The following is a 25,599-nucleotide window of genomic DNA, read 5'->3' on the forward strand; positions in this document are numbered from 1 at the left end:
GCAGTCTCCAACTATGGTGACAGCACCAGTTCTTGCAGGAAGAGGCAGCACAGTGGCTCAACAGCCTAATCTTGTACCTTACAGTGCCAGCATTCCATATGGGTTCTGATTCTAGTTCTGGCTACTCCACTTCTGATTCCAGCTCCCTGCTATGGCTTGATAAAGCAGCAGAAGATGGCTCAAGTTCCTTGGATCCCTGATCCATGTGAGAGACTAGGAAAAGATCGTGCCTTCCAGCTTCTGATCAGCTCCAGCCCTTGTAGCCATCTGGGGAGTGAACCAGCAGATGGAAGATTCTCTTTGTAACTTTGCCTTTCAAATAAAAATCAATCGACTGGTCAATAAAAAAGAAAAAGATGTGGCCATAGAAGACTGGCCTATGGAAGTCAGGTGTGTGGGCTCAAACCCTGGCTTTGCTGTTCAGGTTTGCTATTCTTCAGTTTGCTTCCTTATGCCCATTAATTGCCCATTGTGATACAACATTGCTTATAGGGCTGTTTCTAGGATTGAATGAAATCATCCGTATGAAGTACACAGGCTGGTGCTCATTGCCAATTATAACAACAGCAAACACTAATTGTGCACTTAGTAGGCACTCTTCCAGCTCATTCCATCTGTAGTCTGTTGATTGGCTTAAATAGTGTATGGCTTTTGGGCAGTGTGATTGACTTGGAGACGGGGAATCAGGCAAGGAGAGGTGAAGTTACTTGCCAAGTTCACAGGGCTGAAGGTATCAGAGCTGCTTCCCAGCTGCTGTCTCCATCCCATTAGCTGCCACAGCTGCAGTGTGTTCCTTTTGTTCAGGGGTGCTCCAGCATCTTCCCCATCCTGCCTCTGAGAAACCACCCTTCATCGCGGGGTGTTAAACCAACCCTCAAATCAAAGCTGGGGCCTCTGAGCACCAGCCTCCCCTCCCTGCCTCAGTATCAAGATGTCTTCTCTCTTTCCCTTAGACATCTGAATTGAGATTTATATTTTCAGTTTTCTTTGCATTGTTGATCAAATCACATCCATAAATGGACCCTCTTGCAGTTCCAAAAGAATTCATTGTTGTGTCACTAGGCAATTGCTTGTGCCTTTTCACTTCCCCTTCCTTTCACAGGCTCATCATTTCTAAGCACTAGAAAAAATAAACTCACAAAGCAATTCTTGGGATCCTTGATGTAGTAACCCAGTGCAGGCAAAGTCTAGCTATATGACAAAGTATCTGCTTGATTTGAGAGATTTCTCAACGTTCTTGTGCCTTGGTCTCCTTATCTGTCTGGGTAACACCAACATTCACAGTGGGTTGCTTAATCTATTTACCCTGGTTTATTTGAAAGGCAGAGAGACAAACAGAAATTTTCTATTCTCTGGTTCACTCTCTAGTGCCTGTAACAGGTGGGGCCTGGCAAACCAAAAGCCCAGAAGTCAATCCAGGTCTCCCACATGAATGGCAGGAACCCAAGTATTCGAGTTGTTACCTGCTGCTCCTCAAAGTGTGCCTTGTCAGGAAGCTGTAAGCAAAACAAGGACTTGAACCCAGGCTCTCCAATGTGGTACAGCATCCCAAGTGCTGGGCCGGAGCCCTGCCCCCTGCGTTCAATAAATGAGCATCACCGACAAGCTTCCACTTGCTCCCTCTTCTGAGCTGTGTAGACATTTCACTCTACCCAGATGTACCTGTATTCTCTGTGACCTGGCTCCAGAAACACAAGGAGGCCTGCTTTCAATGTACTGTGCAAGTGAGTCTGTCAACAAATCAGAGCCAAGCAACATATATAAAGCAAGCATTTTTCATGGACATGGAATTCTTGTTTTGGATTGATTTTCAAAAGTTCCCAGAGCTTCTGCATGTATTTTCCCAAAGTTCAGTTTGGGTTTGACCTTATAGGTAATCAATTAGGAATACAAATGTCAAAGAAAGTATTATAAAAATGCAATCAAGGTTGAAAAAATTCCTTGTATAGCAATGTGTGAAGGTAGCAGCAATAGTAGCTAACACTATGAACAGAAAATTTACTCTGAGCCAGGCAAAGCTCTAATTGCCTACATGCATTGTCTTATTTAGTTCTTACATAATTCTGGGGTGTGCTTCTGTTGCTTGCACTTAACAAATCAGAGAACTGAGGCATTATCTGACAACACTGGCTTACATAACAACATCCCCTCCAAACCCGAACAGTCATTTTCTATCTCCTCAATATTTTGTATTTTCTTCACAATATCAGTCAGTATCTGAAATCATCTTATTTATTGCCTAACACCTCTATTAAAGTTAGGGAAGCACTTTGTTTTAACCACTGTTGCACACCTCCTTGTCCAGCTTCTGGAACAGGCATGGCTGCCTATTGCATGGCTGAATAAAACGGCTTAAAAATGTACCCAAGGTTACACAACTATAAGAGCCAGCATTCAAGCTGAACTCTAACTCCACAATGTGAGATCTGGGTTTTCGGTTGTAGCTTTTTATAGCTCGAAAGCTCCAGAGACATAATCTAACCCAAGACTATCATCTTGCAAGATGAGGATCCTGCAGCTCAAAAGGCGCTATGACTTCCCAGGATCTTCCTGTTTGTTGCCACGGAGTCGGGATCAGATCCCTGACCACTGGATAGTGTCTTTATGGCACGAATTCAGCCGCTTCAGTTCAGATAGAACCAAAGAGAAATCTCTCTGTGTCTGCTGTACGTCATGCGTTCACTCATTTGTGCACCTGGGGCATAGCTGCATAGCTGAACATTTCTCTCTCCCTCCCCAGCCCCTTCATCTAATTAACTAGGGCAGCTTGTCAGTGCACCTTCTAAATATATCTCCAATATTGCTACCTTCCCTCACCCCAGGAACCATGTGGCAAGCCATGATCAGTTCCCACCTGGCTAACTGTAGCCTCTGATTTCGTTTTTCTAGCCTCTCTTCATCCCTTTTCAATCTGTTCTCTTTGGAACTGTCTTCTAAAATATAAAGCTGTATGTACCACTCTGGTCCTAAAACACACCGTTTGTTTTAGGGTATGACTTAAAGTCTTAACAGGAGTCCTCAAACCCACGGAGTCTGGCCTTGATGCACCACTTCCATCTCAAATTGTGCAGCTCTCTTCCTTTCCTACCAACGTCAAACATTTTTATACTCCTGGAACATCAAGCTCCTCCTGTCTTCAGAACTTTATTTTGTGGGACTCCCCTTGAAGAACCACTCCTTTGACTCATATCACCCTCATCACCCTCCTTCTCTCCTTGGCACTTCATCCTCTGGGTCTCAACTTACCTGGCTACTTAGAAGCAAAATGTCCCTGATGGGCTCCTCCAGAGCATTTACCAGAAATGATCCAAGTTTCATTTATGTTTGCAAAGCAAGCAAGGTTGGAACTATTTTTTCTTTTTTCCCTTATGTATATAAAGTGAACTGATTCCACATATTTCATGATACCAATTTAGAAGCAAAGCAATACTTCCTACCCTTCCTCCCTCCTACATCCCCAACTTAGTTCCTCTTTCTTTACTTCTTTTTCCCCTAATTTTTACAATGGCATATTTTAATTTCCTTTTACAAGCACAGGCTTAATACTCCATTAAGTAAATATATCAACACATAGCAAGTAAACAAAAAGCAAACAAACAAATGCTACTATTCCCTAGGAGTTTAGACAAAAGCTGTAAGCAGTGATCAAATCTCAGGATGTCAGTCTATTCACACAGATTAGATAGTTTTGACTCTATATATTAGTTATCACAGATTAGGAAAAACATGTGTTTTTTTTTTTTTTTGAGGATATTAGCCTATTTTACTAAGCAAAATGGTTTTCCATTGGATACATTTAGTTACAAAAGATATTTCAGAGGTTTATGACTGAGTAGTATTTCATCTTTTTTTAATTCAGTCATTGGTTGATATACATCTAGATTGATTGTATATCTTTCTTATCTATTATGAATTGAGCTGCTATCAACATTGCAGTACAGATGATTCTCTTATATGCTGATTTGTTTCATTTGGATAAATTGCCATGAGTGAGATGTCAGAGTCAGGTGGTAGATGTATTTTCAGAGATCTGAGGAATCTCCATGCTGTATTCCATTATGGTTGCACTAATTTACATTTCCCCACAGTGGATTAGAATACTTCTGTGCTGGGGCTATTTTTAAGGTCTAGTTGATATTATTTGCTCAGGAAATTTCCAAGCCTGAGCTTTTGTTTTTTTTAAACTAATTAAAAGACAGAGAGAAGGAGACAGACAGGAGACATTTACTGGCTTACTGCCCAAATGCCTACAATGGCCAGGGCTGGCCTAAGCAGAGTCGAGCTGGAAGCTCTGTCTAGTCCTCCCATGTGGGTGGCAGGAATCTAACCACTTGAGCCACTTTTGCTACTTCCCAGAGTGCACAAAGTCAGGCTTTCTACCTAGGCACTATGATACAGGGTACAGGCATCCTGAACAACATCTTAATTGCTATTCCAAATGCCTAGCATCAGTAACACCAATGGCCCCTCCATTTGAGTCTCATATTTGAGAGAGGTTTTTTTTCCCCTTCTTTTGCACGATGTACACAATTATGTAGTTCAAGGAAGGTAGAGAGCGTTGCTCCCTCGGTGGACATCAGCTGCTCAAGGGAAGCTGCTTCTCTGCCTTGAGTGCCAGGCATGGTGTCATCACGCAGCAAGTGCAAGCCATTAGGCAGAGAGGAGGGAGCCCGCAGTGTGCTCCTTGGTGGACGCTGTCTGTCATCCTTCTAAGATGAGCTGTGGGAAAGCACAAAGCTCACAAATGGAAGTGATCTAGAAGGCCCCATGCCTAGCTGGATACTCATGTCACTTAATGTTAGGGTTTACTCAGCGTTTGGGGTAATACTGGATGTGTTGTTTGTTTCTAGATTTACTGGGAAACTTGAACATTTAAAATAAATCTAAACTAGCTACTTCAATAACAAGAACAAGAACAACATTGGTTGCATGCACTCAGTAGATCACATTGCCAACTTTCCTCTTCACTGTAGCTCCATGGAGAGCTAGATTTTCATATTTTAGTGTTGGCTGGCTACTAGCTTTCTGAAGTAATAGAAACATCTGTGCAGGGAACCAAGCCTTTGTTGGAAGGAAAATGCAATGAAACCAAATGACCACAGAAATTCAAGCATAATATAGTATTTTTGTTCCAAACAGAGTTCTTGTGTAGCTAATGCCTTTATGGAAGCCCAGTGGATGAAGGGGACCTTTTCTCCTCTGAAATAAATGTGGTTGTTCTATACAGAAAGCAATAAGGAAAGGAAACTGCATGCACTGAGTGACTTAAGAAAGGTCCTAATTCATGACATGTGTTTTTGAGAACAAATGACCTAGAATCAGCTATTAGGCAAAATGTATTGTGGTGCTCTTTCCTTAGAACGATGCTTTAGCTACTCTAAATGCCGCTGTGTCCATTCTATTCTGCCTCATCAGGTGATGTCAAGAAGGTAGCAGAAGTATCCATAATTGAATAATAAAACTGCAATAGTATTAACGCAGCAAAAAATCTTGAGACCTCAATGTTCTTGGCTGGAATGTTCTACTAGAAATTATTCTTATCACTTTCTAATACATTTCTGTGTCAGAAAACTCTCTTGTCAAGATTCTCATGTGTGCCAAACCCCCATCACTCAGCGTAGAGTACTTAGAGTAGAAATGTACTCTTGGCAAGATAGGATGAACTATTGTGTGTCCTGGGTTCCAGAACCATTCCACAGACCTATATTCAAACAGATCATACATTTCCGGAAATTAAATGATGCATTACAGTGAATTTCTTTGAGACATTTCACTAAACCATTAAAAGTAAGATGTTTCTAAGATTTAAATCTGTATAGGTAGGGAGGAAGCATGTAGCAATACAGGTTTGGAAGCCAAAAGACCAATGGGTAAGAAGTCTAATCCGGCAGATGTGAGAAAGCCAAAAGCTGGGAAAGCTGAGAATTAACTCAGTTTATACTTTTGAGATCTTGAAAGGCTAAGGAACTGATGTGCTAGGTACTTCTTAAAATATATGTTGGAGGGAACTAAATAAGGAAAATTAATTAGAAGGTATTTAAGAAGCCATTATGTCCCATCCTGGGTTACTTGATAACTACCCCTCCTCTCATCCAGCTGAAGCCCGGAGATTTATGCCTCAGAGAGGGTTACATGGGGTCTTATGGATTTTATGGGTTACCACGCACCACTGAAAGCATAGAGTGAGCGCGCATTTAAAAGGCTGATGGGATGGGGCAAGAAATTTTCTAAAAAGTGAAGAATATGGAGTTTCTGGGTTGGAATTACCCATAGAATCCATATGCTAGTTCTCAAACACCTAGTCTCACCCACTTTTTTAAAGAAACCACTGTACGATGTGTTGGGTGAAAGAGAGGAAATGAGATAAGAAGAGGAGGACAAAGGGGAGAAGAAACAAGAGATGACACAGAAGAGAAGGGCAAGGTGGAGCCCAGGGGGGCAAAGAAGAGGATTCTAGTCTATTTGCCATACCCCAGGCATGCCGGACATTCAGTCCGACTAAGCAGGTTGTCAGATACCACAAACAAATCACTCATGATGTGGGTGGCATTCCCAAAGTGAATGATTGTATAGAGAGGTGAAATGAACACTTAAGACTGAAAATGAGGGCCTGACGCCATGGCCTAGCGGCTAAAGTCCTCAACTTCATGTGCCGGGATCCCATATGGGCACTGGTTCTAATCCCAGCAGCCCTGCTTCCCATCCAGCTCTCTGCTTTTGGCCTGAGAAAGCAGTCAAGGATGGCCCAAAGCCTTGGGACCCTGCACCCACATGGGAGGCCTGGAGGAAGTTCCTGGCTCCTGGCTTCGGATCAGTGCAGCACTGGCCATTGTGGTCACTTGGGGGAGTGAATCAGTGGATGGAAGATCTTCCTCTCTGTCTGTCCTCATCTCTATATATCTGACTTTGTAATAAAAAAAATTTTTAAAAAAGACTCAAATGCTTAGACACATAGTCGGGGTATGGTGGCGCAGTGGGTCATTGGTATGACCACATCCTGTATAAAGGTACTGATTCAAGTCTGGGCTGCTCCACCTCCAATCCAGTTTCCTGCCAATAGCCCTGTGAAGGTAGTGAGTGATAGCCCGAGTGTATGTGGGCCCTTACCTCTGGAGAATGCAGATGGAGTTCCTGGCTCCTACATTCAGCCTTGCCCAGACCTGACTGCTGCAGAAATTTGAGGATTGAACCAGGAAGATCTCTCTTCCTCGCTTTCTGTCACCCTGGCTTTCAAATTAAGTAATTAATTTTAAAAAACTACGTGAGAAAAACAGACATTATATTCCAGACAAAGCAAAAATTTACACATAAGAGAAAATGCAATCATTGTTTACTGCATAAGGCAGCGTTATTATGTGGTCATAATAAAATCAATAGTGATGATTGATCTTACCAAAATTATAATATTATACAAAGTACTTCAAAATGTACATGGTGGGAACAACACAGTGGCATGTAGACTAAGCCTCTGCCTACGGTGTAGGCATTTCATAAGGGCAGTGATTCATGTCCCAGCTGCTCCACTTCCCATCCAACTCCCTACTTATGGCCTAGGAAAGCAGCAAAGGATGATCCAAGTCCTTGAGCCCCTGGACCCACCTGGGAGACTTGGAAGAAGTTTCTGGCTCCCAGCTTCCAAAGGCCCAATTCTGAGCATTGCTGCCTCTCTCTCTCTGACTATCCAGAGACTATCTCTGGCACATTCTGTGTTTATGAATATCCATTTCTGTACATTTTGCATAGATGGAAACGTGCGTCACGTGGTCATGTGTAGTTGACTTCTTTTACTTAGTATGTTTTCAGATTTTACTAGGTTGTAACCTGTCTCAGGGTTTTATTTATTTATTTTTTCTTTATCAAATGAAAGTCCACTATGCAGGCATATAGCATTTTACTCATCCATTGTAGAATTAATGAACATTTGGATTGTTTCCACCTTTTGATTATTTTTGAATACACTATTATGAACAATTGTGTATACATTTTTGTACTGATTTCTCTCAGGAGTGAAATTGGGTGGGTCGTTTAGTAATCTCCATTTAACTTTTTTAGGAACTACCAGATAGTTTTTCAAAGTGGCTGAATCAGTTTACATTCCCACTAGCAGTGTAGGAGAGCTCCAACACCTACACACCCCCAGCAATATTTGTTATGGTGTGATTTTTTAATTACCAATACCATAGTAGGTATGACACAGCTTCTCATTTCAGTTTTGGTTTGTCCTGAGATCACTTTAAAACTTAACAGATCAGCAAAAATAAAATAGGTTGGCAAAAGCCTGTCTTGCCAAGATTTTGAGAAAATGCACACTCTTGTTGGGGGTATAACTTGGTATAAATTTTACAAGAGAATTCAATATATTGAAATATAAAGTATACTTGTAAACATAGATATTTGAATTAAGGAGAAAATGATATGCTAGGAAAAAGATATGCCTTGTTTATAAAATTATAATTTAAAAAACTTTGAAACTCATTTAAATGTCTATCAAGTGGAACCTGATTTTATGAAATCTGATGCATGCATGCAATATCTAGGTCATCCATGCAGACAATGGTGCATATAGAACAGATTTTTATTGTCTTGGGAAGCTGTGTACCATGCATTGAGGGGGCCAAATCAGATTTTTGAATGCATGAGAAGATTTCATTTGTGTAAAATATTTTTAAGCCTAGGAAGATTTTTTTTTTTTGGAACGATGTCCAAAATGTAATTAGTGATTATATCCTAATGACAGAATTTTAGATGATTTTTTTTACTTTGTTCTTTGTAATTTTTTGTATATAATTTAGTTAAAAATCAGCCTCTATAATTTTTTAAGAAAAATTATAAAGCTATTTCAAAAGACCATGCCTTTTAGAAGTCACATTTCTGTACTTTATCAAGGCTTAAATTTTAGTTCTTTCCCCTATCATTACTTTTTTTTCCCCAAAATACCTCAAAACCATCTACTAAAGGCATAAAGAAGTTCATTCTTATATAGATTATATCCACTTGGTTTCTTCCTTCAGAGAATCCTATTATGAATCCTTTATGGGACTTTCTTACATGGAAATCTGCCAGGTATTATTAGGACTTGGGTGTCTTGCCAAAGCCTAGGAGTAGGTCAAATGGCTCTCCATCTGTTGACTGGGATCATTGTTTGGGATTCAGATATTCTCCCTTCCACTCTTCTTTCCTTCTTTGTAGCAGAATAACTCAAACAGCAGCCAATAACTTTCTTTGTCTTTAAGCTTATTGTGTGTTAGGAACTATTCTCAATGCATTGTGTGTATTTTATTCATTGAACTCTCACAACTGTTCTGTGAGGATGACACCATTATTGCTAAAATTCTACAGATGAGGAGTTTGAGACACAGAGAGGAGAGATAACCCAGCCACAGTCACTCAGCTAGGGAATGAATGGCAGAGCTGAGTCTAGAGCCCACTGGGTCTCCTTTGATAATACTTGTGGTCTTAACTGCTCCTCTCTGCTACCTCTGTGATTTTCCTCCTAATTGGATTGCAAACACTTCTTCCTGGTTTTTGTTGCTTCTCACCTGAGCTGCAACTTCTGGAAATTTCTGCCAGTCAAACTGAGGGAGTGAGTTCACCTGAAGGGACATTCCCTGTTTACTCTCTTAGGACTTTACTGATCATTTCTTTCATCACTTTTTCCTATGAAATGGGTAGATTTCTTACTCCTCACAGTTGGAGATTTATCTGGGGGTTGGGAGGGAATGAGGACTTTTAAAGATATTTCCATTTTCCAGAGTGCCCAGGCCTTCATGGCATCTTAACTGCTCAGTCGACCCTCTAGAGTCGAATCAGTCACCATTTTTTATATGGAGGTAAAGGCAATTGGACAGGACTGAGCATGCACTGAGCTGGGAGTGAAATCAATTCTGACTCAGTGAACTGCAACAACGTGGCATCCGACTGGTTCCACCCAAGATAGGTCCAGGTAGCCCTCAGACCTGATGACCAGCAGATCACAACTCTAGTAGTGATACATTAGGTGCCATTTTGTATGGTATGGTAAAGGCTTTAAGACTGTAGGGACAACAGTGGGCTGTACATGTGCTGAGCTGGGAGTGAACTCACTTCCAGCTTAGTGCATTGCATTAGTCCCACAGGAAAAATAATACCAACTTTGGCATTGTATAGATAAATATAGGTCTGTGTGGCCTTAGAGCTAACAGCCAATAGGTTCTGGCAAGATCAGCACCACCAACAGTCTAGTTATATAGGACCCCTGGTGTCTCCCTAAACCTGGGAACTGCTCTAACAGGAATTGGGAGAAAGGTTGTACAGACAATGGTGTAGCCTCAGCCTGGTATCACAGGAGGTAAAGAGTTGTGAGCCAGAAGCTGGGGCTATGGAGACCATGATAGAATCTAACATAAGAACCCAGACCTGGAACTTACTGGAGGGAGTGGCGCAAGAGAGTACAAACAAAGAGCTGTGTAACAACCACAATAAGTAAAATCAAATTGTAAACCTGTTGGTGACACAGCTTAGAAACCTGCCCCAAGGAGAAGAATCTGATAACCAGAAATACAATGGCCAAGAGCAAAAGAGAAGACAAAGGCACAATCAATATTACTGAAGACTCCCCTGCAAAGGAGCAAAAACCTTTGCCAACCTCAGAGTTAACTGAGGAAGACATCGAGAAAATGGGGGATACAGAATTCAAAACACTTGTTATGAAACTTCTTATCAACAACGAGAAGTATGTCACACAGGAGTTAAAGAAGTTTAAGGAATATGTCTTACAGGAAGTGAATTAAAAGAAAGCTGATATATCAGAAATGAAGAATACAGTGGAGCAAATTAAAAGTACAGTGGAGAGTCTCCAAATTAGAAAAAAAGAAGCAGATGAAAGAATCTCAAAATTAGAAGATATTTCCTGTCACCAGGGGGAAACAAACAAAAAGCTGGAAGTAGAGCTGATCAAGCTAAAAAAAAGCACTCAAGAATTAAGAAACACTATTAAATGGCCAAATGTAAGAGTTATGGGAGCCTCAGAAGGTGCAGAAAGAGAAACTGGGCTTAAAAGTGTATTTAATGAAATAATAAGGGAAAAATTCCCTACTTTAGAGAAAGAATTGGGAAACAACATCCAGGAGGGACACAGAACTCCCAACAGGCCTGACCAAAAGTGATCTTCACCACAACACATGATAATCAAGCTCTCTTCAATTGAACATAAGGAAAAGATCCTTAAATGTGCACGTGAAAAAAAATAAACTGACATATAAAGGAATGCCAATTAAACTCACAAGAGACCTCTCACAGGAAACTCTACAAGCCAGAAGAGAATGGAGTGACATATTCCAGATTCTAAAAACAAAGAATTGTTGGCCCAAAATAGCGTACCCAGCAAAGTTTTTATTTGTCTTTGAAAATGAAATAAAATTCCTCCACAGTAAAGAAAAGTTAAAAGACTATGCCTCTTCCAAACTTGCCCTGCGAATTATACTTAAAGATGTTCTCTTGGCTGAGAAGAGGAAGGCACCCACCAAAACCAAAGGCAAACGCGAAGAACATCCCAGTAAAATAGCAACAGAAGACTAAATCAATGACCAACCCATTGCTAAAATGACAGGACCAAATTACCAGCCTTTCATTTAGCCCTGAATGTAAATGACTTAAAGTCATCAATCTAGCATAATTTAGTTGAGTGGATTAAAAACAAAACCCATCTATTTGTTTCCTACAGGAGACATATCTCACCTACAAAGATCAGCAGAATCTTTATCTCATGGATTTTGATATTTTTAAATTTAGTTTCATCTCTTTAAAACTCTTTCTCTCATTAAATTCTTCACTGACTCATAGATCATACAGTAGCATAATTTTCTTCAAGAAGGTTCTTGATTTTCTTTTTCTTTTCTTCAGTGACACATTAGTCATTCAATAGCATTTTTTTCAACTTCATGGTTATTTCTTTTTTTCTTCCTGTTGTTGATTTTGTTTTGTGACTTTTCATTTAAGGGAATATACAATAGTTGTATAATGGAGACTATCATATCCAATAGTATATAATTTAACGCCATGGCATTCTAAATTTCTATTTTTCTTCCTGTTGTTGATTTTGTATTGTGGCTTTTCATTTAAGGGGATGTATAGTAAGTGTGTAATGGAGACTGTCATATCCAGATATGAGGATATAATGCATTATGCATCTCTACTTCCAGATTGAAGATGGACTCCCAAAGAAACTGTTAGCTATATCTTGATAATAGGAGGTTGTGCTCTCTGCCATTGTCCATGCCGACAGTGATGGACATATGACAGTTTATGAAGAACTGTACTATAGTAATATGATAGGGAAACTCATTGGGGAAGAGGAAACTTGGGAAGGGAGTAAGGAAAACCCCAGGGCCTATGGAACTGTATCATAAAATGATAATAATAATAATAAAGGAGAAAAGGAAGGGAATAATAATAAATATCATCATTATTATTTTCATTTATACAGTTTTGTAGGTATAAGCATTTCTCCTTCCTCTTTCCCTTCTTCCCTCCCCATTTTCTGCTCCTGCCAGACCTCCTCACCTTATCACAAAGCTATATTGTACCAGCAACAATTGTACGTCAATTTTCTGCTATTCAAGTGGCCCATGGCATTGTAGGTATAGGTAAAGGCAGACACAAATATAGGTAATGAAGAATATATATATATTCTCACAGTTGAACTCAATAATAGAGACTAGCATAACGTGAAGATACATTGCAGTATGCATCTCTACTGTCAAATAAATGAGGTCCCCCAATAAAGCAGTTAAATATGCCTTAATGTTACAATGGTTCAGCCTTTACCGTCAAATTTCAACTTTTAATATGTGTGATATTTGTTTGTCATTGAAGTTTAATAAAATTTGTATGGAATACTTTACAATTGTCCTGGAGAAAAAGGTTTTAAGTTATACTACTGTAAAACAACAATATCCCAAAAACTCATGTGTTATCATGTAAGTAGTAATAATTGTGTTAAATTTGACTTAAATTGAACTAGCTTGTATTGAACGGTATTTTAAAAAGCCATTTGTTGGGAGGATAACAGCTATAGTTACCGTGTCTCTCCTTGTGTTTTATAGGCATCTGGCCATCCGAAGAGGTTTTGGCTTACTACTGTCTGAAGCACAGTGACACATTCAGGTATTGAAAAGAGATTTTCATTGTTGTTGTTTTTACGCATCATGGATATTTAATCTGCATATTAATAGTAGCCAAGTAGCCAAGATTACATTCTGCAAATTAAAATTTGTGGAAGAAAAAAAGGAAGGAAGAAAATGAAGTTGAAAGAAAGGAAAAAAGACCAGACAGAAGGGAGAAAGTTGACAGGGAACACATGTTGCTTCTGAGAAGAAATCGGAATTGCCTTTGGGTACTAATATTGCACAGCAAGCTGTATGCCACATGTCAAAGGCTTTTGATTTCCACTCAGGGCATTTTATTTCGCTTTGATTTAGGGGAAACAAAAGTGAAGTTTCCAATCAATTCTTACTGATTGTAAAGGTCAAAAAAAAGGGGGGGACTGTGGGGGTGGGGAACTCCACAAAAACCATAAAGACATTCTTTAAACTTCTCTGGAAGTCACTATAGAATACTTGATAATACCTTCTAGCTATTATTTAAAGGTGTCATCCCAGCCCTGACTTTAAAGGTATTTTATGTACCTAACAAAGCCTGTTTGTGAAATATGAATTACTGTTTCAGATTCATGCTAAGAAAATAAGTCTTTCCAACTAGTCAGTGTACATTGTAAATCAAATCTGTGGATGGAATTTAGGAAAGAGGAAAAAAAATCCACTCCTTTTATTTAGAAACTCTGAAGATGTTTGATAGTCCCAGGAAATATAGGGGTTTTTTTCTTTTATTTCTCATTTTACAAATTATGCAGTGTGTGCTTCCTGAATAGCCTGTTATGAACCCGTACAGGCCATTAGTGATCGTGGTGTGTGTTTTTAACAGTATGTACTTACAGGATGGGTCAATAATATGTGTGTACGTGTGTGTGTGTGTGTTTTAAACTCTGTGGACCCACATTTACTGTTATATAATTGCTTTGAGCAACTAAATACTCCTTGAGTGGATTTTAAAATTAGAATGTCCTTGCTTGGCTTCTCCTCCTCCCCTTCCCTCTCCTCTCATCCCTTTTTCTGTTTTAATTTTTTTTTTTCCTTTTCCGTTTTTCCCCTCCCCTTGAGCTAATCAACTTCCCGAAGTGGTAAGAAGCAGCAAGCTGGAGGGTCTAAGCGTATACAACCACCTCAGGGCAGCTCTGAATTTGGGTGGCGGGGCTGCAAGTCTGGCATTTGCTCATCTCACCGTGCCTAAGCTCCACTGGCGCTCCAATCAGCGAGCAGGGGGGCCAGGGCGAGAATGTCGCACGTTGAGGGGCTGATATTTAGGCACAAAGGGGAGGGTAAGTGCAGAATGCCACCCCAGACTGTCAAGCTTCAGCTCTGAGCCGCTTTACTTCTGGGCGGAGAAGCCAGAACCCAGTCATTAGTGTGGCATGGGTTTGCTGGCTTAACCGTACCATGTGCCTGCATTGTTTGTCCTCTGTGTTGTGTTGGGGTCAGTTGTGATTTAAGTGTTAATTGCTAAATGCTCTTTGTGTAATTGTCCTTTATGGGGGTGGTTCAGCTTTCCAAAATGTTTCCGTTTGTTTTAGTTTATATATATATATACATATGTATAGAAAAAAACTACAGGCTCGCATTTATTTGTGTGTGTGTTCTATGGCTGTGACAATAATATAGGCATATCCACACTAATATATATTTTTCATTTACTTGTCTAACTGTTTTTGAAGGCATGAATGTGGATTAACAGTGTTATCCTTTCCTAACAATTATCTTTCGCTACTCTAGCTAGTTTAGTTCTAAAAGACAGCACCATTGACAAGAGGGAAAAAAAGGGAACCTTCTCAGGTTTTTCAGCTCAGCGGTGGTAATGCTGCAGTGAACGCTAATGAGGGAACCCCCACTGACTTGCCTGCTTTGTGACTTTTCTATTTCATAATTATTTTTAAAACGCAAAACGACATGCGGTAGCCTCATCCTGTCTCCACAACTTCCTGGTAGCGCCGTCCTCCCGCAGATGGCAATTTGTTCTTGTAACATATATATCTCCCGGACCATTTTCATCTCATTTGTATGGGTTCTACCATTTCTTTTCTCTCTTTCAGGGACCTTGCTGTGTGTGAGCTAGGGGGTGGCATGACATGCTTGGCTGGGCTCATGGTAGGTCTTTTCTCAATTCCAATCCCATTCAGAGGGAGAAACAAAAGGAAAAATGTTCCAGGGCCTCCAACTGCTGGGTCAGAGAACCGCCAGCAGCATCAGCTGCGGTCACGCTGCCAGGTCTTGAGAGACCTTCTAGATTGACTTACTTTCGGATCATATTGATTTTATGGTTGCCTCGATGAGCAGAAACATTTTACCTCCGTGTAGTCAATATCGCTTGTTGTGACATTCCAGGCCTTGCACCGTCTTTCTTCGCCATTACGAAAGCAATTTTTTTTCTTTTCTTTTTCTTTCTTTTTTTTTTTTTTTTTTGATTCTAGTCCCATTTGCTAAGATACAGGACTAGCCTGGCAAATCACAGTTGGAGCACCATGATATAGCTGCTAATGTTTTGCCTGCATTATTACACCAACAAACATGATCCAGAGCGTTCAGTAATTAGATTCTTTTGAATGAGATTGGCCATTCAGGAACGTCGTTCCCATTCTCTGGGTTCTGACTCATGTATTCAGGAGATATTATGTAGCAGCACAGTGCATTAGACAAGTTTTTATGTCTCTACAAATAAAAGCATATTGTTACCCTGATTGGCATTTGACAAACCTGTCGCTCTCATACAATGTGTCGAGGTTACAGCCCAATGTGCGAGCATGTCAAAGCTCACAAAAAAATTACCCTCACAAAGCCATCTGCCTGCAATGCAAAGTTATATGAAGGGCATCAGGCAGTCAGACAGACGCAAGCTGAAAGGCAGAGTGACAGCCTTGTATGATGGCTCTACTAGATAAACAGAAGCCCGCAAATGAAAGGCTCTCAGAATACCATCATCCGCTGTCACAATGCAATTACCGAACAGAATGATAGCAAGATAGAGGCTCCCGCAAATGGAATGATAAAAGTATTGACTGATTTGATTGAATGATTAAAATAATGCAGACATAAAATGAAAAAAGATTGGAGATTGTTACAGAGAAATAGGTGAGGAAGCATGATACTGAAGGCTTGTCACTCCTGTCTTCACTTCCACACAGACAAGCATATTTGCTCATTGTTTGCTGTGCTCCTTTTTTTTTTTTCTTCCAGGTTGCTATTTCTGCAGATGTCAAAGAAGTTCTGTTAACTGATGGGAATGAAAAGGCCATCCGAAGTATCCTTATTCAGATAGAAAACGGGTTTGTTGTGCTCATTCCTTTTTCCCGGCTGAGTAACAATTGATATAAAGAAAGACAGCATGGGGTATTAAAAGAGAGTTTCCCCCCACACACAGACAATAAGTAATTAAGGAAAAGTAGAAATATATGAATTCATGGACTATGGCTACGTGGCCTTGCTCCCACCCCCCTCCACTTTCGATGGATTTTTTTTTATAGACACTTCTCCGTAGGAGCCTGTATTTAAGGAACCTCTCAAGGCAATGAGGAAATTTGTTTCCTAATCATTTTCAGACCATCTTGTTCTCTTCCCTCCATGAAAATTTGCCAGTATACCTTTTTTTTTTTTTTGGCAATTTTATTGTCTCGGATGTTGCTTGCAAATATTAATATCCAGGTTCATGTGCGATATAATCATTCAGACATTTGATACTAGGCCATGCCATGGACCTGTAACTGATGAGGCACTACCTGTTTCCCCCCCCCCCGGAAACAGCTCCCCCTTTTTCATTATTTCTTCTCATTTAGGATTAAAGAAAAAAATCTCTCTCACTGCTATGCTATTACAGTTCAAACCCTATTCTATTAGATTATGCTTTACTCATGTGTACACAGAGTTCATGAAAATTGAACTGTGCTTTAACTAAGAAAGCAAGCATAATTTGTGGCTACTTTAGCAGCCGAGTTGATTTGTTCAGGGGCAGTTAACAGCCGTTAGAAATTGAGAGGAAAAGTGGAAGATATGTTTGCTCTGGATTTTTTTTTTTATGTGCCTCTCAATTACTCTGTGAGGGAGAGAGTCTTCTTATTTGAATTTTAGACCCTCCAGGTGACCAAAGTAGTTTTGATTTTTGTGGCCTCTTACATAAAAATGTGTTTCAGGTTTTTCTTCTTCTGCCTCTGCTCTGTAATTTCTTTTTTTATACTAAGACTTTGCTGCAGCAGCTCGCTCAGGGCTGCTTGCACTGGGAGCGGAAGGTATGGGAAGCAGAGCAGCTAATACCGTCAGCAGAGCCCCACCCAGCTAATTGCCTGACAGACTTCAAAAAAAAAAAAAATCAGGAAGGAAAAACAGCCAATCACAATCTTGGCCTTTCACACAAGGGAAAGAGATCACAAAAGGTGCTTCCTTTTTTAAAAATGCAGGATTTTAATCATGTTCTTGAGACTGTCGCAAGTTTTTCAAAATATGCCTGAAGATGAGCGGATGTTATTTCATTCAGTCTGCTTTATTCACGGTGGATTCTGTGCAGGTATCATGTCACTGCGCCCCTCCTCCTTGTGTCAGGGAACACACAAAACAAGAGGAAGCTACCATGTGCCAGCTCAGCCCCTGTGGATGTATTCTGGGTGGGAATGGGAATGGGAGAGAGGAGAAAAAACAGGAGTATGAGACCAGAAAAGGCGATTTTAGACACAGGCATGTAGAGATGGGGCCCAGTAACCCATGGTTGCTTTACAAGTCAGCAGGTGCTTCCTTCAACAGCCTCAGAAAGCCACTGGAACTTTTCTGGAACTCTGGGAAGCATCTGTAGTCAGTGTGTACATGTCATTGTACGAAAATGATTACTGAGCTAGAGCACAAACTCACGGGGTAGGGAGGGCTTGCTGATATCACTAATTAACACACCTTTGCTTCGAACAGCGAAGATGCCATGCCAGCCCTTAGAAACTGGAGAGAAAATCCCAGATTCTGTATTCACTGTGCCGGCCTTTCAAAGCAATGATTGGTACAAGCCCCCCTCCCAAGAAAATGGATTTTTAACATGTGGTCCTCAGAGCCTCGGCCCTGAGAGTGCTTTATTGTGCTGGGTTTTACAATGGGTTTAATATAGCAGGGTGCCCACGGGCAGGAGGGGAAGAAGTTTACAACGTGGATAAAGGAGGTCCTTTCAGGATGCAGATCCAAATGGGCCGGGTGTTTTATTTCAGCTCTTAGGACTTTGCCGACAGAGCTCGGTATTTTAATCATGTGGTTGTTCTATGTTTGTATGCCTTTTTCTGTTGTAACTAGATCTAATTTTTTGTTAATTAAGGGGAAAAAGCATGCAGAAAGCCTTAAAATTGGCGATGTGTTTTTTCCCTGCTTTTAATACTAATGCTGCTCTTGATTTGCTAACAGAGCTTACAATAGGCATCTGTTGTAATCTGTTGGACTAAGTGAGCTTAATATGAATGCATTTTTTTCTCATTTGTATGCCCACCTTCTGTAAAAATAACTCACTGACTCACATACCATTGATGCATAGAGATAGAAACAAACTTATTTCAAAATGACTGTTTACATCTTTCCCTTAAAATTTTAGGAAGCCTAAATTATATAGCAGTTGCAGGATATGATCCAAAAATTATTTTCTAAAAAGTAAAAGTGGATGTCAACAAAAAAAAGAGGGGGAGAGACATTCCCAGAAGCCAGAAAATCTCTAAGCAAAGCTGCTAATTATTCTTAATGGGCAAGATGAGCACATTAAGAAACAAATGAATACATCAGTGAAATGTAATTGAAAATCGACCTGGCAATTGCACATCACATCTGAGTATTGGCCTGTAGATTATTTTAATCATTAAAAAATAATTTTGTTGTTCTTGGCTTCTAAATTTAGTGAACGCAGCTACGTCTTACTTCCTAAGTCTCAAGCTTCTAAGATTCTGAATTTTACTTTTTTTAAAGCACTAACGGACATTTCCTTTTAATCTTCAGTTATTCTTTTTAATAGGCGAGGCAACAAGTAGATGAGTTCTGAATCTATGGCACACCACTTGTGAGGTTATTTATCACTTCTCTAAAATGTATCAAATGGACTGGCTCTGTCTCCTCGAGCCCTCTATCTTGACCCTGGAAAGCTAGATGTTGACCTGAAATTTATTAAACAGAGGTATCTGAAAAGAGATTAAGACTCAAGGCAAAAATGAGTTTTGCAAGTCCTGAGTATTTTCTCCAACTCCTGGGGCGGTTCTCTGAGCTGCACTCCTGGGGTGAGTCTGGCACACAGCCTCACCACCCCACCCCCACCCCCACCGACCTGAAAGCTAGCCCACCCTCCTTATGTCATTTTATCTGCACCCTGGAGAACAAAAGAGAAATTGCAAATGGGTCCACCTGATGCAGCCAGTTCTAAAGTCTAATCTAAAAATAGTATGAAATGCATTCCTTTCTAACCCCTCACCCCACCAACACTGGCATTTTAGTGTAGTAAACAAAGTGATAATAAGGTGTGTAGCTAGAGATAGCAATTACCAAAGGAGGGAGAGAGATGGTATGCTGAGTTGTTGATGCTACACGCCTTCCACATCACAATGAATAGAACATGCCAAGGTGGGCAACCCTCTGTGGCTTCACTCTCTCATCTGTCCGGTATGAGCACCTTGCCTAGAGCCATCCTCTTAAAGGCATGACATGTTATCCACAGCATATACCAATGCTTGGTGAGCCATTTCTCTTTCTGTACTGTTGACTGAAGATCTTGTCCCTTTGGTGCATACATGGCCTCATCATGATCTTGAGCCTGGGATTTTTCCAAAAGCTGGTAAATCTTCTGTCCTAGTTATATAGTAATTGATTTAACAGAATTCCTGACTTGAGTACCTGACAAATGGAGGTGCCTGTGGCCCATTCGGCCTATGTTGACTATAGAAGGGTTTGGGAGTCCCAAGTCCCTTCCTCTACTAGCCATGAGCTATGACTCTACTAGATGAGTCACAAGTGAAGTCTGTGATCCTCATTGGGTAAGACCCCCAACAAATACCTTTGTGAACCAAGTTTAAGTCAATCTAACCATCATTGACTATATGGCACTTCAGGCAAATAAAAATCCAGCAATGGACCAGGCAGACCTAGGCTCTTTTCTTATGAGCCATGGATTATGCCTAGATGAGAGGGAATTTATACACGAGAAAGAAACTGAGAAACTGCCAAGCAATTCTTGCAGTCCTTGCAGTTGTTTTGGTTCTATGGTGTAAATGTTCACATAATTAGGTCCAAGGAGCTGGGAAAGAAAGTTTATTTTAGTTACTGTCACAAGCCTCATTTTACCAGAGCATTTCCCAGGATTATTCCCAAATGATAATGAATTGACATGAGTGAGTCTCCAGTATGGTTTGGACCTAGCATACATTATGCTTCATTAAGCCTGGACTAATGAATATGTGCCTTTAAGAATGTTTGTAGGAACTGATGTTACAGTGTAGTAGGTAAAGCTGATGCCTATAAAGTCAACATCCCATATAGGTACCAATTAATGTCCTGGCTGCTCTACTTCTAACTCAGCTCCTTGCTAAAGGCCTGGGAAAAGCAGAAGATGATCCGAGCATTTGGGTCCCTGCCACCCACATGGAAGACTCGATATAGCTGCTGGCTCCTGGCTCCCACTTCGCTCAGCCCTATCTGTTGCAGCCATTTGGGTAGTGAATTATTGGATGGAAGATCCTCTCTCTGTCTCTCCCTCTCTCTCTCTCTAATGGTGACTTTTAAAATAGTATTTTAAAAAATAATTTTTTAGCTTTAAGATAGCAAATAGCAAAGACCACATCAAGCATTTTACAAAAGCCTTCAGATCAAAAATGAAAATAATTTATGTTGTAACTTCGGTTTCCTATCCTCAGTTAATGAAAGTAAGCATAATATAAACCAAGAAAAGTAATGCTTTGTGAATCACACATGTTATTTTTGCTACAAACATTTCCTTGTTATAAGAACCATGCCAACTCTCAAAATGTGTGAATAACTCTTAATAAACATGATCTCTGATAGGGGACTGGTATTTTGATAATCTTATCTGAGGGTTTCAAAAAGTTCATGGAAAATGAAATTAAAAGATAGACTTTCCACCAATTTTTTGAGCCCTCATATATATATATGTATGTATCTATATATCTTTCTTTATATATATCTATAGTATATATGCTGAAACACGGTCATTGCTATGATGTAAGAACACATCTTTTAAGAATAAAAGCCAATGGAAACGAAACTAAAACGGTGCCCCACTCCTAATCTATACCTTGCTTAAGAAGGAAATCTAGATAGAAGTGGGATTTCCTTTTAGCCAAAAGCATACTATCTGGAGTTCTGGAAGTCTAGTTTTCAGACAAGAGGATTGGAGGTGATTGTCCTGGATCCATTTAATCAGAAATCACATTAAAGTGTACCCTGTGCTCAGCCCCTCCCACTGAAGTCTTCCAGAAGGTGGGTACAGGTCAGAGAACACAATTTGGCTTGTGGTGTTGAACACTATCCTGGACATATTGACTCGATTTGATTGGATTTCCTTTATTACCCTGAGGTGACACAGAAGAATGATAAGATCTGTTATTGGACACAGTGCCATCCAGAAGAGCCATCAGCATCTGACCTTAAGTAAAAGGAGAGGGTGGAGCAGAGTATCAGAAGGTACCTCTTATAGGAAGAGCTTAAAATTGCTATTTTCGTTTTTTCCTCTTTGAACTGATTTTAATACTAAGAAAAAATTTTAAAAGCCCACAAATATATTTCCTTCCCAGTTTTAAAAATAAAGCAACCTAAAAGCTGCTGGGATTTTTTTTTCTTATTTAAAAAATTGCTTCTAGGATATAAATGCATGTGCACGCTTCAGCCTGGCCACCTGTAGTCACAGGTTTATAAATTGTATAAAAGTATATAGTGTTAAGATGTTTACTAAAAATTATTAATAGGTTTTCTGAGTTATATAATTTAACTTCCCTGTGACTGTTTTATAAAAAAGTATTACCTCCACTAACAAAATCATATGTTTTGCTTGACAGATTAGTCATGTACTCATACGACGCTACAGGTGTACCAGGCGCTTTCTGAAGTGTAGTTGGATGCCATAGCAACGCCGAGTAGGGTGTGTCCAGAGTGCGGGGGAGCTTCCTCCTAAACAGTTGTCATTTGACTCTTTGCTCATTCTGTTCTTCTCAGAATAAAGATGTCAGCTGTCCTCTTCAAGACATCTCATTTAGAAGACTTTTCCTGAAATACTTTCTTCCTGAAATAGACAGAGCTGTAGGCCGATGTGTCATTTTAGTTAATCAAAACAAGCAGGCAAATTAGTCTCTTTTATTTTTTTTTAATGAATGTAATTTCACGGTATTTAATTTGCATACAGGAAAGTTCACTCAGAAAAAAAAAAGTCTGCATTATAGCACTTTTGTAAACCTTCACAAAGCACTTCGTTAGGGGACCTAATTGATTTGGCCTACCCACTCCCAGGGGAGGAAAGCTATCACAGTACCTGCTTATTCACTCTAAGAAGGAAAGGGTGTGCCTGGTGATTGAAGCAGAGATTTGGGTTAAAAAGTCCTGTGGCTGTGCTCTTGCAGGGAGATCACGGCCAACGCTTGCTTGGAGCATTCAGAAAATCTGTTTTTCCAAGCCATAGGGGAGCATCGCATGTCTGCTTGGTGTCCTCCGCATGGGCCCAATTTAGTCCAGCTTGCAACCTTCTCTGGCATTATTTCATTTCTTGTTTATTCAAACCTGCCTTCTTCCAAAAGAGGGGCTTTGAGGCTTCTTATGGTGACACAGAGTAGTCCATATGAAAGAAATGAGAAGGGAGAGGGCAGCAATTGGAAATTAAAAAGCCAAAAGGATATTGATGGAGCCAGTTCAGGAAATATATGCCAATGGGATATGGCGTAGGGTTGTTAGAGTGAGATCATACATTTGGCTCTGAGTTACACAAAGGCCAGAGCAAAGAGAGGGAAAAGAACAGTTACAAGATGCATAGTATGCAGAAGTTAAAGAAACCAGCTGCTCTGAAACCCATCCTTCCTGAAACCTAACTTGGCTCTCCCTGGGGCACCCGCTTAGCTCAGGTGCAGGGTGATATAATGAACTCATGTCTCCATACCTCACTTCCCTAAACTTGTCTCCTTTGGACAAGACCAGCAGATGGCTTAAGGCCACAACCTAAGTCTATTAAGACAGTTTTTTTGACAGTTTTTTGAAGGAACTTAAACTGGATTCACTTTCTTCTTCAGTAATTCATTTTCTCTCCCAGCTTGTGCATACTTTTGTCCATATTTGTCTTTTCACGTCCCTCAAAGTCTTTCGCTGCTGTGCACCCTCCACCCTCCTCCCTAACAGCATTTAGGAAAGTCTCAGAAGATTGACATGGCCCTCCTCATTGACAGAAAGAGGCACACCTTTGGGCTCTGAGCTCTTCTACGCAAGTGGAGCATGGCACCCATGGGGCACCCATACCTCAGGACCTTGCCAAGGTGCTTTCCAGATGTCTGTTTCCCAGGTGGATTAAAAGAGCCCAGGGGATTAAAAGAGCTTGCTTGGGGGAAGTTGGCATTTGGTGGGTTGAGTTGAAACCATACCTTTGACCTACCTCACACCCTACAGCTCAGGTCTCTTCATTACAACTGTCGCATATAAAATAAGATCACTGTGACAGTGAGCTGTTTTTCTTGCCTTTTTCTTTAGTCAGTTGACAATCACTGTTGGAGCTTGCTTAACTGTGTCCTATAGATGTAAGAGACATCATCGCAAGAAATCAGAAGGCTGGTGTGTTTAAAACCCAGAAGATATCAAGCTGGTAAGATGCACATACTCCAGGCGAAATGCTTTTTCTTGATACTGTGGGTTATTGAAAGTTACAATCACTAACATTCACCGAGTACATTCAATATCAGGTGCTGTTCCATGCCTTTGACGAGACTGTCTTGCAATGTGCATTTATCACATTTAATGCGCATGAGGTAAACAGATACTCTCCTTATTTCCAATTACTAGGTGAAGAAAGTTGAAGGTAAGTATGCTCAACAGAGTTGGGGATCACTTCAGAGTTGAGATTGTACAATATGAATGTGGGAGAACCTGGCACCCTCCTAATAGGCTCTAATTCCAGCAATTCTCCAGCTGGGATCACTTCTGCCCCTCATTCCCAGAGGACTTTGGACACTCTCTGGATATGTTTTCTGTTGTCTTGATTTGATGGAGGAGGAATGGGGTAGATGGAAAGGGTGCTGCCTCTGGCCTCTGCTAGGTATAGAACAGGGATGCTGCTCAACATGGTACCAGGAGGAAGCTTCTGGCCCCCAGTGTCATAATGCTGAGGACCTGAGATTGGGAAACCCTGCTCTATTCCATGATTGCTAGAGAATCAGGTGTCCATTCCCCTTTAGATCCTGATCACTCTTACCAAAACTAGGAGAGATGCCTGGCCTCCACCATGACAGTAGTGCGTTTTGTGACCTTACTGTTTCGTTTTGTCCTGTTGGTAATGAATGTTCAGGAAGAAGTGTTCATTTAATTATTTTCATGTGAAATATCTGTATGTGTGCTTTTTTCCTATATGCATTCTACCCTGGACTTGATTAGAAGACTTCTATTGTTGAATTATTTTATTTATTACCATTAATCGGTCATCCTGTAATATTTGTAGTCTTTCTTATGCTAAAGATAACATGCTTTTCTGCCCCATCTGCTCAGTTTTGGGGGAAAAAAGTGGGTTAAACAGCTATAGTGTTTAGAACCCAATGTAATTGTTCTATTGGCATTATGAGTAGCTGCGATTTTTTCTCTCTTCTCTTATTTGGTATTGCCGAGTGTCTGTGTATGTGTTTGTAAATCCCATATTAGCATGTTCAAAGAAGGCAGAGGGCAAAAGGAGCAGGATATTCTGCACTGCTTGCATAAATAAACAAACCTGTTTGCCAGTAAAACTCAGGCAGGTCCAGGGAAAGGGAGTGCTTGTCTGCCATTACCTGTGCATCTTGCACTGGTGGGGTGGCTTTTCCTCCTCAGCGCAGACGCCCCACCCCTCCAGAGAGTGCCTCATTTTGGGGCAGGATTTCCAGGCCGGTCTTTTAGTTATCAATCAAAAGTGCATTTGCTATGTTGTCCTCATTTACATTTATTTAATGCTTAAGGTCATTTGTGACCATTTGAGTGTATTTCAGCATATGGAATCAGGGAATAATAGATTTCAGCTTCACGCTGTGAAGAGAGATTGTGTTTCTACAAGACATAATGTTGTTTACTGGGTGTTAATAATCACTAATTAATAAACATATCTAGACTTCTAAAATGTTGCATTTGGAGGAATAAAAATGTCAAGTGTTTAACTGATGGAGTGCAATAGTATTTTCTAGCATCTCTTCATAAAATAATTAAGCTACATCAAGAAGCAAAATGGCATTGTTCAGCACAGGCATAGCCCAAATGCTGAACACATAGCTTTTGTTTCTATTTCTCTTTTCTC

The 25,599-nt window shown here is 40.3% G+C and overlaps 1 protein-coding gene across 1 annotated transcript in view; it reads left to right on the top strand.

The window, feature by feature from the left end:
• Positions 1–25,599, top strand: part of CAMKMT (calmodulin-lysine N-methyltransferase) — a 368,333-nt gene that overhangs the window by 304,016 nt on the left and 38,718 nt on the right. The window contains exons 4-7 of the mRNA XM_040993199.1: positions 13,083–13,143; positions 15,182–15,236; positions 16,323–16,386; positions 23,865–23,931. Of these exons, the coding sequence (XP_040849133.1) occupies positions 13,083–13,143; positions 15,182–15,236; positions 16,323–16,386; positions 23,865–23,931 (247 nt within the window). The remainder of the gene's footprint in view (positions 1–13,082; positions 13,144–15,181; positions 15,237–16,322; positions 16,387–23,864; positions 23,932–25,599) is intronic.

This window comes from Ochotona curzoniae, unplaced genomic scaffold (assembly GCF_017591425.1).
Source record: "Ochotona curzoniae isolate NIBS_2020 unplaced genomic scaffold, NIBS_Ocur_1.0 contig_883, whole genome shotgun sequence".
In the NCBI taxonomy this organism is placed as follows: domain Eukaryota; kingdom Metazoa; phylum Chordata; class Mammalia; order Lagomorpha; family Ochotonidae; genus Ochotona; species Ochotona curzoniae.